A 13,772-nucleotide genomic window follows, 5' to 3' on the forward strand; every position below is an offset into this window, starting at 1 on the left:
CCGATGGCGGAAAAAAAACAATCTAAGATGGAGTCGACGCCCATGCGCAATGGAAACAAAGGAGGAGGAGTCCCTCGGTCTCGTGACTCTAAAAGACTTCTTCGAAGAAAAACAACTTGTAACACTCCGACCCAACACCAGACGGCGGACTATGCACAGCATGTGTATCTGCAGCTACACATGCCACCGAACCTTCAGTTTCCATTGCAGAACCGCCCACATGTGCCAGCACGTGCCTTTTGGTGTGGTTGACTAACAAAATGTCAGAAAGAAGAGGTCAAAAAGTCTCAGAACTGCTCTCCCAGAGATCCAGGACAGAGGATGAAACATCAGGATCATAGCACAAATGTCCTGGACTTGTTGTGGCGGAAGGAAGACCTTGAACTGCAATGAGTCTTGGATATCTCCAAAGAATGGCAGCCTCAGTGAAGGAGTTAGGTGCAACTTCGACTTGATTGAGAACTCCAACAATGTCAAGAGGTTTGTAGTCTTGAGGAGGTACTCTATGACTGATTATGGAGAGCCTGGATTTAACAGCCAGTCATTTAGGTCAGGGAAAACTGGCACCACCAACATCTGAATATGTGTGGCAACCATTGCCATTGCGAACCACCGAACTGTGGTCAAAGGCCAACAGCAATCACTGCCAACACAGTGCTCCTGGGCGATATTAAACCATAGGTAATGTATCAGGGACTGCAGGATGGGTATATAAAAATACACAATCTAAAAATCCAGACCCCATCAAATTCCCCAAGTCCAGAACAGGCAAGATCTAGGCCTGCAAGAGGATTTTTAATTTGTCCTTCAGAAGGTCCAACATAGGTCAGAGGCCTCCATCCTTTTTCAGCACAAAGAAATAACATTTAACAACCCCCTCCCCGTTTCAAAGCCCGTAACCTGCTCTTCTCAGTAGCAATGGGGAACAGCAACATTAGCATTTTTTTTTCTTTTAAGAGAATGGAGAGGCACTCCTCCGAATGCTGGACAAACGTGAGGTGGGGGGTAATTTAGCAGAGCAAAAAGAAAGCCTAGGGCAATGCATGCCGAAGGATTTGTATGATCAACCTGTCAGACATGATGCATCGCCACCCTAGAAGAAAATAATGAATCCTGACCTCCATGGGATGAGTGTGTGCAGATAATGGCAAACAAAAGTGAGTTGGTGGATGTTGTCGCAGGGAAAGAGGACTAGTGACCCTTCTGGCCTCCACGTTGTCTACCAACCCCATGTCCCGGGCCTTAAAAGAACTGAAGTCATTATTGCTGTGCTGCAGTAGGGGCGACTGTCACAGTCTATACGACAGCTCACTGGAGTAGCATTTGAAATTTCAGCTGATGTGGGGGCTGCTTGGCAGGGGATAAGAGACTCCGGGATTGCACCGTGGCTCTAGAGCTGGAAAAACTCTCCATGTGAGAATAACCTTTTTGACTAAAACAATGTAAGCCATCAAAGGGTATACACATGTGAAAGGAAATTCCAGAAAATCCACTGGACAGCATCCACATGCAGCAGCAGAGCACAACACTTGTGTTAACCTTCCCCTCGCAGGCAATCAGTAGTATCAAGGCCAACACGAATCACGTATTTGGAAGCATCCTGATCATCATGAATTGTTCTAGTGAAGCCCTAAGGACTTCTGTGACCACCAGCAAGGTTTGCTAGCCATGTCCTGAAGGGCAAGCATGTTGAGACCCAAAACTTTAATGCAAGCTAGCTGAGATTTTTTATTTTTTATTTTTTAAACAATGCCTCAATCCTCTTGGACTCCCTATCTGGCGGAGTTGTGGGGAATACATTGGGGTTCAACTTGCTGGCTGACGCCTGAACCATGAAGGAGGGTATTTAGCAAAAAAACAAATCAGGATCACCAGATCAAGGTCTAATTCCTGGCCACCTGCCTATCCACTGGTAGACAAGAACTGGGCTCCGACAAGGGTCCATCATGAAATCACTGAGGGCCTGATTAAAAGGAAGCAAGGGCTCAGATGTGGCTGGCACAGGCTTCAAAATTTATGCAAAGGAGGGAATGCAACTGGAGGCCCCTGTGGTTCACTGGAGCTGGAAGGGCACTGAATATCTGCAGCATAGCCCCTCTGAAGGCCTTGATGTGCTGAGGCATTTTTGATAGCACAGGAAGCTCTTACTGCACTGTTTAGAGTAGTGTCCCAAGCCTAAACATCACAGGCGCTCCTTCTGTGGGTCTGTTACACAAATGTTTTCTACAGTTGTGCCATGGTTTGAAACCTATATTTGTAGAAGGGCACATCACTCTGTGGCACACTGGGTTTCTTTATAGTTGTTGGTAGGTAGACAAATTTAGGAGCGGAGCTCTGGATCCGAGTTGAATGGCGCAAAAAGAAAGTAAATGACGTCAGTGTGTAGGAGTGTTGCTTATGCTAAAGTCCACGTCATCGCTGTGGAAGCATTACAGAGACAGCATAAAGCTGCATGGCGACACCGAGAAGCTCCCAGGAGCATTTCTTGAAAAAAAAGTTTCCAGATTCACTATGGCGCATGGCAAGTATTCAAAGGCAAGGAATCTATGTTTAAAAGTATCCATTAGAAAGTTGTAGTAAAGAGAAATGTCTTACAGGGCAGCCGAGCAGACATAGCCCTAAATAACAGGCTGCAATCCAGTACTCACTCTCAGAGCTGAGTTAACAGGTTACCTTGAGTCCCGTAAGCTTTATCTGAGGAATTCTTCAGAAGTTCCAGCACCACATTAGAGTCCTTCCTTCCATCCCAGGGTAAGTCAGCTGTAGTGGATGCAGGGGTTTTCATGCTGGAAGCACACGTGTACCCATCCTGCACCTGGCTATCCCACAAGAATACTGCAGCTGGGGAGACAGAAAATCCCTTATTAATGCTTACCTAAAATACCACAATTCTGGAGATATAAATATATCTATTAGACCTTTGGTGTCCATATCAGTCACAAAACTCTGGACCATTTCAGAATTAACCAAACACAACCAAAAACAATAACACTTTGACCCATCACTGGTGAGAAACATCGCTAACAGCCTCACATACTTTAAAAAAAAAAAAAAACAACAACCTACTTAGAACTATTGGCAATCTGAAGCTTTCAACATATTAGGCCACCAAGAAACAGGAGTGATCGACTCATGACAGTTTTCCTTCCGAAGATATTCTCTACCTTTCATAAGTGATGGGATATTTCTGTTTGTAGCATATTATTGGAGACCCCATGCTGTGCACTAGTTCAAAAACGGTGTCTCGGTGGTAGAAACTAAAGGTAGCTGTGACACGTAATGTTTGAAAGACTGTTTAAGCTACCTGGGCATCGTTTGTTGCATACATGGTATATCAGTAATGGTTTGTGACTGTATGAGCAGACGACTAAGCTGCTGTCTTGCAAATAATCATATGTGGGGGTGCTGCTCACGAAAGCCCTTCTAGCACCTTATTATGTGCTAAATGATACCTGTGGAAAATCTGAAATGCCAGTTGGGTGTGCATAACAAATCTGAAAGCACTAAGATTCATCTGGCTATGCCAGCTTTAGAAATGGGTGAGTAGGCATAAGATAAGTAACTAATTTGTTTTGGGTAAATGTCGGGTTCTGACTATGAAGCACCTAAGTGCACGCTTTATATCTAATGAATGCAGTTCCATTTCTATCCTGCTTTAAGGGTTTTCAAAGCATACTTGGGAGTTCAATGGTTTGAGAGAAGTGAAAAGGGTTTACAACATTTGGAAGGAAATGTGGATGAGTGCAAAATACTTTTTTGTCTTTGTGTTCCTGGATTAAAGGTTTCTTCACTGATAGTGCATGGTGTGCACTAACTGCGCAAGAGAGTGACTTCTAGTAGAAGTAAAATGTTACTTTTACAGTATGCATCTGTTCGTGGCATGAGGTGCTCTAGATTCATATGCTTAGCATAATCCTGCCATCTATTGTTGGGCCCAAAGTGTGCAAGTTGTTTATCTTGGAATAAAGTCTTTCGAGTCACGGGTAGTGACTCCTCCTCTTGCTGATAATGGCCATGGTCATCCGCTCCATTGTTAGATTGTTTTCCTGCAAGGCTGGTGAGGATGGAATGTGAAGTGGAGCATAGTAGAACAAGATGTCCATGCTGAAAAAATTTGTGATCATCTACAAAAGTAACTGCAACACTCACAGGTGTCCTGGGCACATGTGGATGTACGGCACTGCATGCCACGAACAGATGCTAATTAGATAAGTAACATTTTCCATTCAAAGGCATGTGTGGCTGTAGATAATCATGCTTAGCAGTCCTCCTACATAAGCAGTCGAAAGCCTGTGGGGGTTGCAGCTGTTTGAAATGGTGTATATAGAACCACTTGACCCACAATGGCTTGCTGACAGACCAGCACATATACACAGTAATGTTTCTTAAATGTATGTGGTGTAGACCAAGTAGCAGCTTTACATATGTCAGCTATAGGTATATTTCCCAGGGATGCAACTGGAGCTCCATTTTTGCTAGTGGAGTGAGCTCTTGGAAGGCTAGGTACAATTCTTTTAGCTTTAGCATAGCACGTTTGGATGCATCTGGCAATCCAATGTGCAATGCCTGATTTAGAAATGGTCTTCCCTTGTGTGGTTTTGAAAAGGCCGCAAATTTGCTGTGTTTTCTTAGATTTCTGGGTTCTGTTACTGTAATACACAAGGGCTCATTTGTCATCAAAGGTGTGTAGAGCCGTTGCTGCTACTGAGTCAGGTTGGGCAAAAATACTTACAATTCACTAGATTAAGGCGGAATTGATATACCACCTTTGGAAGATATTTTGGATTGGTACATAACACCTACCTATCTTTATGTAGTTGGAAGACAGGTTCTTTTATGGTTAATGCCTGAAGCTCACTGACACGTCTGAGTTAAGTGATAGCTACTAGGAATGATACTTTCCAGGTTAAAAACTGGAGGGAGCAGGAGTGAAGGGACTCAAATGGGGGCCCATGAATCTTGTTAATACGATATTGAGATTCCAAGTGGGAGCTGGTGACACCTTAGGAGGAATAACTCTTAAGACATTCCAAGTAGGCTTTAATAACTGGGATCCTGCTACTACCACTAGGTGTAGCTGTATAGATGTAAAAGCTAGACCGGAGGTATGTAAATGAAATAGATAATAGACAATGTCTTGAACATTAGGTTTTAATGGATCAATTTGTTTGGAATGTCAGTAGTGGCCAAATCTTTTCGATGTTGCAGCATAACAAGCATGAGTAGTGGCCTTGCGTGCTTCTTTAAGGTTGTCCATCCAGGGTTGTGACAGATTCAAATAACCAAACTCTAGGACTTCAGGAGCTAGATCACAGGGTTGAGGGATCTGTGGTCTGGGTGTCTGATTTCTCCATAGTTCACTGTGAGGCAATACCCCAAAGGGGAACTCCTGAGAGTTCTAGGAGTGTGGTGAACCATGATTTCTGTGCCCATGTGGAAGCTACGAGGATGAGGGTGAGAGATGTTTAAGTTTGTAAACCACAAACCGAAGCAGTATGAGAGGTGGAAAAGCATAGGCAAACATATCTGGCCAACCCATCCATAGTGCGTTGCCCCTGGACTGAGGGTGCGTGAACCTGGAGGAGAAGTTAGGGTATTTGGTGTTTTCTGCTGTGAGGAAAAGCTCTATTTCTGGTTGACACCAATGCCGGAAGTATGGGAGGAGGGTTTGCGTGTGGAGCTCCAACTCATGGACTTGCTGGAGCCCCCTGTTGAGGAGATATGCAAAGTCATTTTCACTCCCGGAAGGTACTCCACTAGCAGGTGAATGTTGTATAGGAGAGCCCATTTCCAAATGGTCTGGACTAGATGAGACAGCTGAGGGGAACCTGTTGTCTCCCTGCTTTTAAAGATAATACATTGCAGCTGTGTTGTCAATCAATCAGGGTTCTTCTAAAGCGTGACCACTCACCCGTGAGGGTCTGAAGGTGCCGAGAAGGGAAAGGGTGGATCTGCAGATTAGTTGAAAAGCCAGGTCTTGAAGTCCTTCCTGATTTGCCGCAGCGATGGGGATTGCCTGAGGTGCAGAGGCAGGGAGCTCCAGGTGTTTGCAGCAAGGTAGGAAAAGGATCTTCCTCCAGCCGTGGTCTTGCAGATCCATTGGATGGTAGCCAGGGCCAGTTGGAAGGAGTGGAGGTGTCTGGTGGGAGTGAAGGAGTGGCAGTGGTTGAGGTATGCAGGTCCGGCGTTGTGGAGGGCTTTGTAGGCGTGTGTGAGGAGCTTGAAGGTAATTCTTTTGTTTATAGATAGCCAGGCAAGGTTTCTCAGGTGGCCGGTGATGTGCCTGCAGCGTGGGACATTCAGGATGAGTCTGGTGGAGGGGTTATGCATGTTCTGTAGTTTCAGGGTGATGCCAGTTTGCCGTAGTCGAGTCTGCTGCTGCCGAGCACATGGGTGACCCTTTTGCCTGGATTTGGTCGGGATCCACTTGAAGATCTTTTGAAGCAGGCAGAGTGATTGGGAAGCAGGACGACAAAACAGCGTTGACTTGGCAGTTCATTGAGAGTGAGAAGTCCAGGATGATGCTATTGTTTCGGGTCTGAGGGGGGGTGTGTGTGTGTGTGTGGAGGATGGGTGGTACTTGGGGTCCAGGTCTCGTCTCAAGTGGAGCAGGTTAAGCCCAGGATGACGACTTCCTTGTCTGAGTTAAGCTTGAGGCAGCTATCCTTCATCCAGGTGGGGACTGCCTTCACTCTATTGTGGAAGCTGTTCTTGGCGGTTATTGGTTTGTCTGTGAGGGAGAGAATCAGCTGGGTGTCATCGGCATAGGAGAGGTTGTTGAGTCCGTGGCTTTTGACGATGGCTGCCAGTGGGGCCATGGAGATGTTGAAGAGGGTGGGGCTCGGGGAGGAGCCCTGAGGCACTCCGCAGCAGATCTCTGTGGGTTTTGAGTTCAATGGTGGAAGTCTAACTCTCAGTGTTCGGCCAGTGAGGAATGAGTGGATTCATTCTAGTGCTTTGTCATGAATGCTGGCGTTGTGAAGGCTTGCGCAGAGGGTGTGGTGGGAGACGGTGTTGAAGGCGGCTGAGAGGTCCAAAATGATAAGGGCAGCAGTTTTGCCTCTGTCAAGGAGGGTGCGGATGTCGTCTGTAGTGGCAAGGAGAGTGATCTTGGTGCTGTGGTTTCTTCTGAAGTCTGATTGGGAGAAGTCCAGGATGTGGTTGAACTCACAGAGTTGGGTGTTGATAGCTTTCTCGACTTTGGCTGGGAAGGGGAGCAGCAAGGTGGGTTTGTAGTTCTTGAGGTCCGTCGGGTCGCGGAGGGTCTCTTCAGGAGGCGATTTATCTCTATGTGCTTCCAGTGTTCCAGGAAGGTGGTGAACTTGATGGAGCAGTTGATGGTGCGGCAGAGTTCTGGTGCGATGATGGTGCCGGCTCTGCTGAAGATGTGGTGAGAGCAGGGGCCCGAGGGGGCTCCGGAGTGGATGCTCATCATGATCCTGAGAGTGTCTTCAGAGGTGAGGGTGGTCATCTTGGATAAGATCTGCAGGGGTCTGGAGTCATTGGATGCGGGTAGAGTGGGTGGGCGGATCTTGGGTTGCAAAGCTATCTTTGATCTTGCTGGGGAAGAAGGTGGTGATGTTATCACATAGATTTTGAGAGGAGGGAATGTCTGCTGTCTGTGTTGGGTTTGGTGAATTCTTTAACTACGGCGAAGAGTTATCTGCTGTTGTGTGCGTTGGTAGTGATGCATTCCTTTAATGCTGCTTTCTTTGTTGTTCTGATAGGGTGGTGGTGTGCGGTGATGGCTGTTTTGAAGGCTGTGTGGTCTTCCACAGTCTTACTGCTCCTTCATCTTTTCTCGAGCGGTCTGCAGGCGTGCTTGGGGAGGGGAGAACCAGCTGGCTTTCTTCAAGGGCAGCTTGTCTGAGGGTTTCCTGCGGGGAGCCAGTGTGTTGGCGCAATTGGATGCCCATCGATGGAGGTTGCGTGCTGAGGTGCTGGCGTCCGTGGATGTAAGTGGTGGGGTTTTGCTGAGGGAGGTGGTGATCTGGTCTTCAGTGACCTTGTTCCACCTTCTGCGAGGATCATGGTGGGCGTGGTGATGGAGGGTGTGTTTGGTGAAGGAGAAGTGGACGTGTTGGTGGTCGGTTCAGTGTAGCTCTGAGGTGTGGCTGACAGAAATGCTGTTGCTTGCGGAGAAGATTGGGTTGAGCGTGTGTCCTAATGAGTGGGTTGGAGTTGTGGCTAGTTGTTTGAGGCAGATGGTGGCGAGGTTCTCCAGTAGGGATGAGGTGTTGTGGTTGTCAAAGTTGTCCAGGTGGTAGCTGAGGTAGTTGAGGAGGATGTAGTCAGTTGAGGCGAGAGCTTGGTGAACAATAAAGTTGAATATGGCTTCACTGATGGGGGGAGGGGTTCAGGTTGGTCTGTAGACGAAGGTGCAGTAGAGGATGGTGTTCGGGTTGATGTGGATCTGGAAGTGGAGGTGTTCCAGGTCGGTGAGAGGTCAGAGCTGGTTGTGAGGCGGAGGATGATGCCGCCTCCTGATCGGTTGATGCGGTCCTTGTGGTTGATTTTGTAGCCGTGGGGGATGGCGGTTGCGATGTCCAGGGCTGAGGTGGAGTTCAACCAGGTTTCCGTAAAGTAGGCGACGTCGGGGAATTGGAGTTCAAGCAGGTTCCAGTTTTCCATTGCGTGTCTTTTGAGGGAGCAGGAATTGAGTAGGATGTATCTAAGGTGGTCGGGTCTAGTTCTTGAAAGTCGTGCAGTCGGTGAGTCTGGTATGAGGCGAGAGAAGAAAGCACAGTTGCGGCAGGTGAATGGGCCTTGGGTGTTCTTCAGACATATGAGTTGGCAGGTGCTGGACGGTCGGGTTGAGTGCGTGGAGGGTGCTGGAGTTGTGCCATTGGACGGTCCAAAGACTAAGGTTCGTGGCACTGGTTGCGGTCCAGGTGCTGACGGACTTGCCTTTGGCATGCGAGCGGCGCGGCCACCATTAAGTAGAGTTGGGGAGGGCTGGCCAGCTGGGAGGTGGGAAAACGGTGCTGGAAAGGGGGCAGGGCCACAGGGGATGAGGAGCGGCAAGGGCACGAAGAGAAAACAGGCGCAAAGACAATAAATTAGATAAAGTGAAAGAAAGCAGTAATAGATGAAAAGGTGGAAAAAGAAGAAGGCAGAGAGCAGCAGCAGAGAAGAGATGCTCCCCACAGGACCACCAGGGATGAGGCGTAGGCGGGTGCCTGTGGGTTGAGGAGGACCTAGAACTAAGGAACTGAAAGGGTCAGGGGGCATAGCTACCAGGCAGAGCCGTGCGGTGAGACAAACAATTTACTGAGAAGGTCAGTAAGATTGCTTGTGGTCTGTTTTGATGACGACTACCTTGTCAATCAGGTGGAGTACTAAGGCTCCGAGTGGTAGGTGAATAGCTAGTAAACCCCAGGTGATTGATAAGGAGAGGTTTCTGGCTGCGTGTCCATCGTCCCTGGACATTAATGAGCTCCCAAACCGGTGAGGGAGGCATCTGTTATAGTACTCTGCTGTACAGGGTCTATGAAAGGCAACCTTTAAGAAGCTTGGTGGTTTTCCACTACTGCAGAGAATGGCAAGCTTGATGGCCGACCAATGCTAGATCCTCCCACTGACCCTCCGCCTGAGACCATTGGTGCACTAAGCACTCTTGAAACGGACGCATGCTGAGTCTGGCATGAGGTACCTGGCTAAGCATGAAGCCATCAAACCAAGAAGATGCATGACTGTCTTCACTTGCTGATGAGACTAACTGGGGGAATAAATGCCTGGAAGGATTAAATCGAGCAGCATTGGGGTAAGCAATCCTCATTGAGGATGGCTCCTGGGTAGGGTTGTATTTGGAGAGACTGGAGATGGGATGTGAGTGCATTGATTGTAAAGCCTAGTTGATGAAGTAGGTTTATAGTGGCCTTAGTGCAGATGAAGCACTGTTGACGAGTAGTGCTTTTGATGAGCCAGCACTGTTGACGAGTAGTGCTTTTGATGAGCCAATCGTCTAAATATGGAAAAAAAAGTATATGTTTTGCATGCACAGGTGGGTGCTACTACTCCAAGACATTTGGTGAAAACCTGGGGGCGGTTGTGATCCCAAAGGGGAGCCCCTTGAATTGGAAATGCTGGTTGTTTATTACGAACCCAAATTATCAGTGATGTGCTGGGTGAACAGGAATGTGGAAATTGCCTTTTTTCAGACTGAGTGCTGCCATGAATTCGGCTTGTTGTAATAACGGGATTATATCTTGAACATGCGAAAGTGCTCCTAGAGGATGTATTCGTTTAGGGGTCTGAGGTCCAAGATTGGTTTCAAGGACCAGTTCTCTTTGGGAATAAGGAAGTAGAGTGAGTAGCCTCCTGTGCCTTGCTAGTGTATTGGCGCTGGTTCAATGGCCCCTTTTTAAAGTAGTGCTTGAATGTCCTCCTTGATCAGCTGTTGATGTTCTGATGAGAATCTGTGTTTGCGAGGTGGAATGTTTGGAGGTGTGAAAGTGAGCTCCACACAATAACCATGTTGATTAATATCGAACATCAACATCAAAAGAGGGACAGGGAGGTCCAGTGTACAATCTCCCAAATTACTAGTTGCACAAAAAGAGAACACTGTTCCAAGGGAGGGATAATTCACGGGAACCTTCAAGCTCAGGAGCAAGAGCCCTCACACATCCTGACGGATGTCATGCTTCATCATCGGGGTGCTCCTCTTCAGACCGGCACTGCATTGTCTGACGGGTTCCCCGTTAGGGGGCTCTTTGCCGGAGATCTTTTGTGGTGACTGCTGTGGTAGAAGGTTCTAAAGAAATTACAGGCACTGCTCAAGGCAGATTAATATCTAACACCAGCTGGTTGGAAGTGCTGTTCTGCCAGGCTGGAAAGAACCCTTCTAGCCGACCCCCGAAAGGTGTTGTGTGGTCAGGGAGAACGGTTGGCTAGTCAGGGTTTGGTGGATGTGGCAGAGGATTTGGTAAAACCACTCACACCTTTACTCCTAGAATTACTGCCCCTATAGGAGCCCATATAGTATCCGTTAGGCAAAGTGATTTGTACCTCAGGAACTTTGGTAGGATGTAGAGGGATCTGTGGAGGTGGATTTTGTTCCTCCATGATAGAGGGAGTGGCGAAAGGAGCCGTGTTGAGATGAGGTCTGCAATGCTCCCATAGCTTTGGTCTCTATCTTTTTAGATTTTTTCAAGTAAAGTGTCCACTTGAGGGCCAAAAGAATGTTCGCCATTAAAAGGAAGTGTGAGTATGTTTTGTTGCACTTCAGGTTGGAAGTTTGAGACTCTAAGCCAGACGTGATGTCTAAGGAGCACGCTGGAGTTAATGCCTCTTGCTGCTGTCAGCTGCATCAAAGGCACAGCGAATAGAGGTGTTTACAATTAATTTACCCTCAGATGCGATCTCATATGCCTTTCTTTTCTTTTGTTCCTCTGGGATATGTTAGAGTAGCCCTCCATCTTCTCCCAATGAGCTCTGTCAGAGAGGGAGAGGAGACCAAAGGAGTAGGCAATTCTCCATTGGTTGGCAGACTGGGCAGGCACTGTCTTCCCCACCACATCTATCTTTTTACTTTCTTTGTCTGGTGAGGACACCTCCCCAGATGTTTGCACGTTTGCTAATTTCCTCGCTGTTGCAACCACCAGAGTCAGGACGAACTTGACCTTTAATGTATGTGGGAAAGGTTTATGTTTATCGACCCTTGGCGTAATGACGCAGGCCTTAACTGGTTCTTTAACGACGTCAGGAGTGTGTCTAAGCATACCTTTAAGCATCGGCAAAGACCATGTTGAGCGTTGACTAAAGGAGAGTGATTTGAACAAATAATCATCCTCTAGTGGTTCTGTTTGGAGCCCAACACTAGATGGTGGGATCATGATAAGCATTTGTATCTACAGACACACATGCAGCTTTCAATATGAACATGTGAAGTGAGCATGAGTGTCGTGGCTCAAAAAACATACCCGTAAGTCTAAGCAAGACAATGCTGAGATCCCAAGTGTCAAGCAGGGTGCCCTCTACTGGACATCTCTTTTTAAACCTTCTATGAAAAATTGAATGACCGATTTTATGATTATTAATTGAATGTCTACTTTGTAAGTAGCGTGCTACTGCTGACAAATATTTTCTAATATAAGTGTTGCATAGGCCTGCTTCCGGAGGCCAATAAAAGGTATCGCACACGTTCATTCACAATAACAAACAAAGCGTCTCCCATTTTGCCTCATAGCATGCCCATGTTATGAGGTGATATGCTTCCATACTCCCTGATGGCAAGCTATCTAAATTCAAAGAATTCAAGAGCCAAATCGATTAACTGATGTGGAATGCAAAGATAAATTTGGTCACTATGTATTATCAACAAGTTTGGGCAAATTCATAGCGTGAAGTATGGCTACATGCACATCAAGCAACTGAGTATCATACCTCTCTGGTCAAGCTGGTGCAATTACGATTAAGAGCATGGGAGCTTATCACATTTTTCATCCAACTGCTGGAATCAACATAAGAGGTGGAAAAAGCTCATGTAAACATCCATGGCCAGTTTAGCCACAGAGAATTCTCTAGACTTTTAAAGTGTTGCAACTTGGTTATGCCTGTTTTGCCCCATCACTGGTAGTACTAGTTAGAAAACTCAGGATTCAGTTCATTTTCTCATGTGTGTTTTGACTGTGACGAGAAATCTGCAAGCTACTAGTCTTTCCCAGGAAGGTCTTCTGCCCGGAGGCAGATGTGCTATTTCCGTTCCCAGTTCCACATCTTTGGTGCAATTGTGCAATTTGAGACTCAAGTGTTGAGTATGTTCCTCCTGGTTTTAAAATCAAATAGACAGTCATGTTATTTGTGTTTATCAGTACATTTTTTCCCTGAAGTATGGTTGGATAGCTTTCAGTGTTAGAAACACTGACTTTAATTTCACATTCATGTTGTGCAGTTCTTCACTGGTACATCTTCTTGGATTATGAAATGGGTGTTGTGTTCCCGATGCCCGCGTCTGTCTTGAATGCTGTGAGGCTAGGGATATATAATGTGCCATGCTATCCGCTACGTTTCATAATAGCAGCCTTTGTTTGATAACATCCCTGTTGAAAGGATCGGTTTTGAGGTGCTTGCTGATGAAGACTGTCTCACTTGAAAAACTTGCCTAATACGACGTGTGACTCAACTCAACTTGTTTCATGCATGTCTGGAACAAGGTCTTCAGATCATTGCCCTTGTTTCTCCTCTACATCTGTTTTGGCTTGTGGATAGACAGGGAATATAGTACTAGATCCTGTTGTCCAAACATCTGTGAGTGTGAGTTGACGACTGGGCTGAAAAAGAGGTAAGCGCTGATGTAATACCAACATCCTTTGTGGACTGGAATAGGTTTTGCCAGTGACGAGCACTGCCCATAGCAAGGTTTGGATCTGGAGGGGGTGCAGGTAGCATTTGGTGGCACTATTTGTAAAGCCAAGACTGCAGAGAAGGGAGAAGGTAGAAGGTAGCATGAGCGTGGGCTAAGCATTGATGCTTACTTGTGCTCTTGATCAGCCAATCGTTGAGGTAGGGAAATATGTGGATCCCCTCATCCTTAAGTGGGCAGCTATCAATGCAAGGAACTTTGTGAATGCCCTTGGAGCGATGGTGACTCTGAAAGGAAGTACTTTAAACTAATAATGGTGGTCACTTTCGATGGAGTGGGTGTAGCACCGGTCTGCAGGACAGATGGGGATTCGAAAGGCTTTCTTCAGGTCTTATGTCATCATGTGGTCACTTTGGTGGATCAGAGGGATGACCTGTCGCAGTTACCTTCCAGAAAGGATGTATCA

The 13,772-nt window shown here is 46.8% G+C and overlaps 1 protein-coding gene across 4 annotated transcripts in view; it reads right to left on the reverse strand.

The window, feature by feature from the left end:
- USP36 (ubiquitin specific peptidase 36) overlaps positions 1-13,772 on the reverse strand; it is a 523,175-nt gene that overhangs the window by 36,541 nt on the left and 472,862 nt on the right. For all 4 annotated transcript variants that reach the window (XM_069199674.1, XM_069199675.1, XM_069199676.1 and 1 more), the window contains exon 17: positions 2,674-2,841. In XM_069199674.1, the coding sequence (XP_069055775.1) occupies positions 2,674-2,841 (168 nt within the window). The remainder of the gene's footprint in view (positions 1-2,673; positions 2,842-13,772) is intronic.

This window comes from Pleurodeles waltl, chromosome 7 (genome assembly GCF_031143425.1).
Source record: "Pleurodeles waltl isolate 20211129_DDA chromosome 7, aPleWal1.hap1.20221129, whole genome shotgun sequence".
Taxonomy (NCBI): Eukaryota; Metazoa; Chordata; class Amphibia; order Caudata; family Salamandridae; genus Pleurodeles; species Pleurodeles waltl.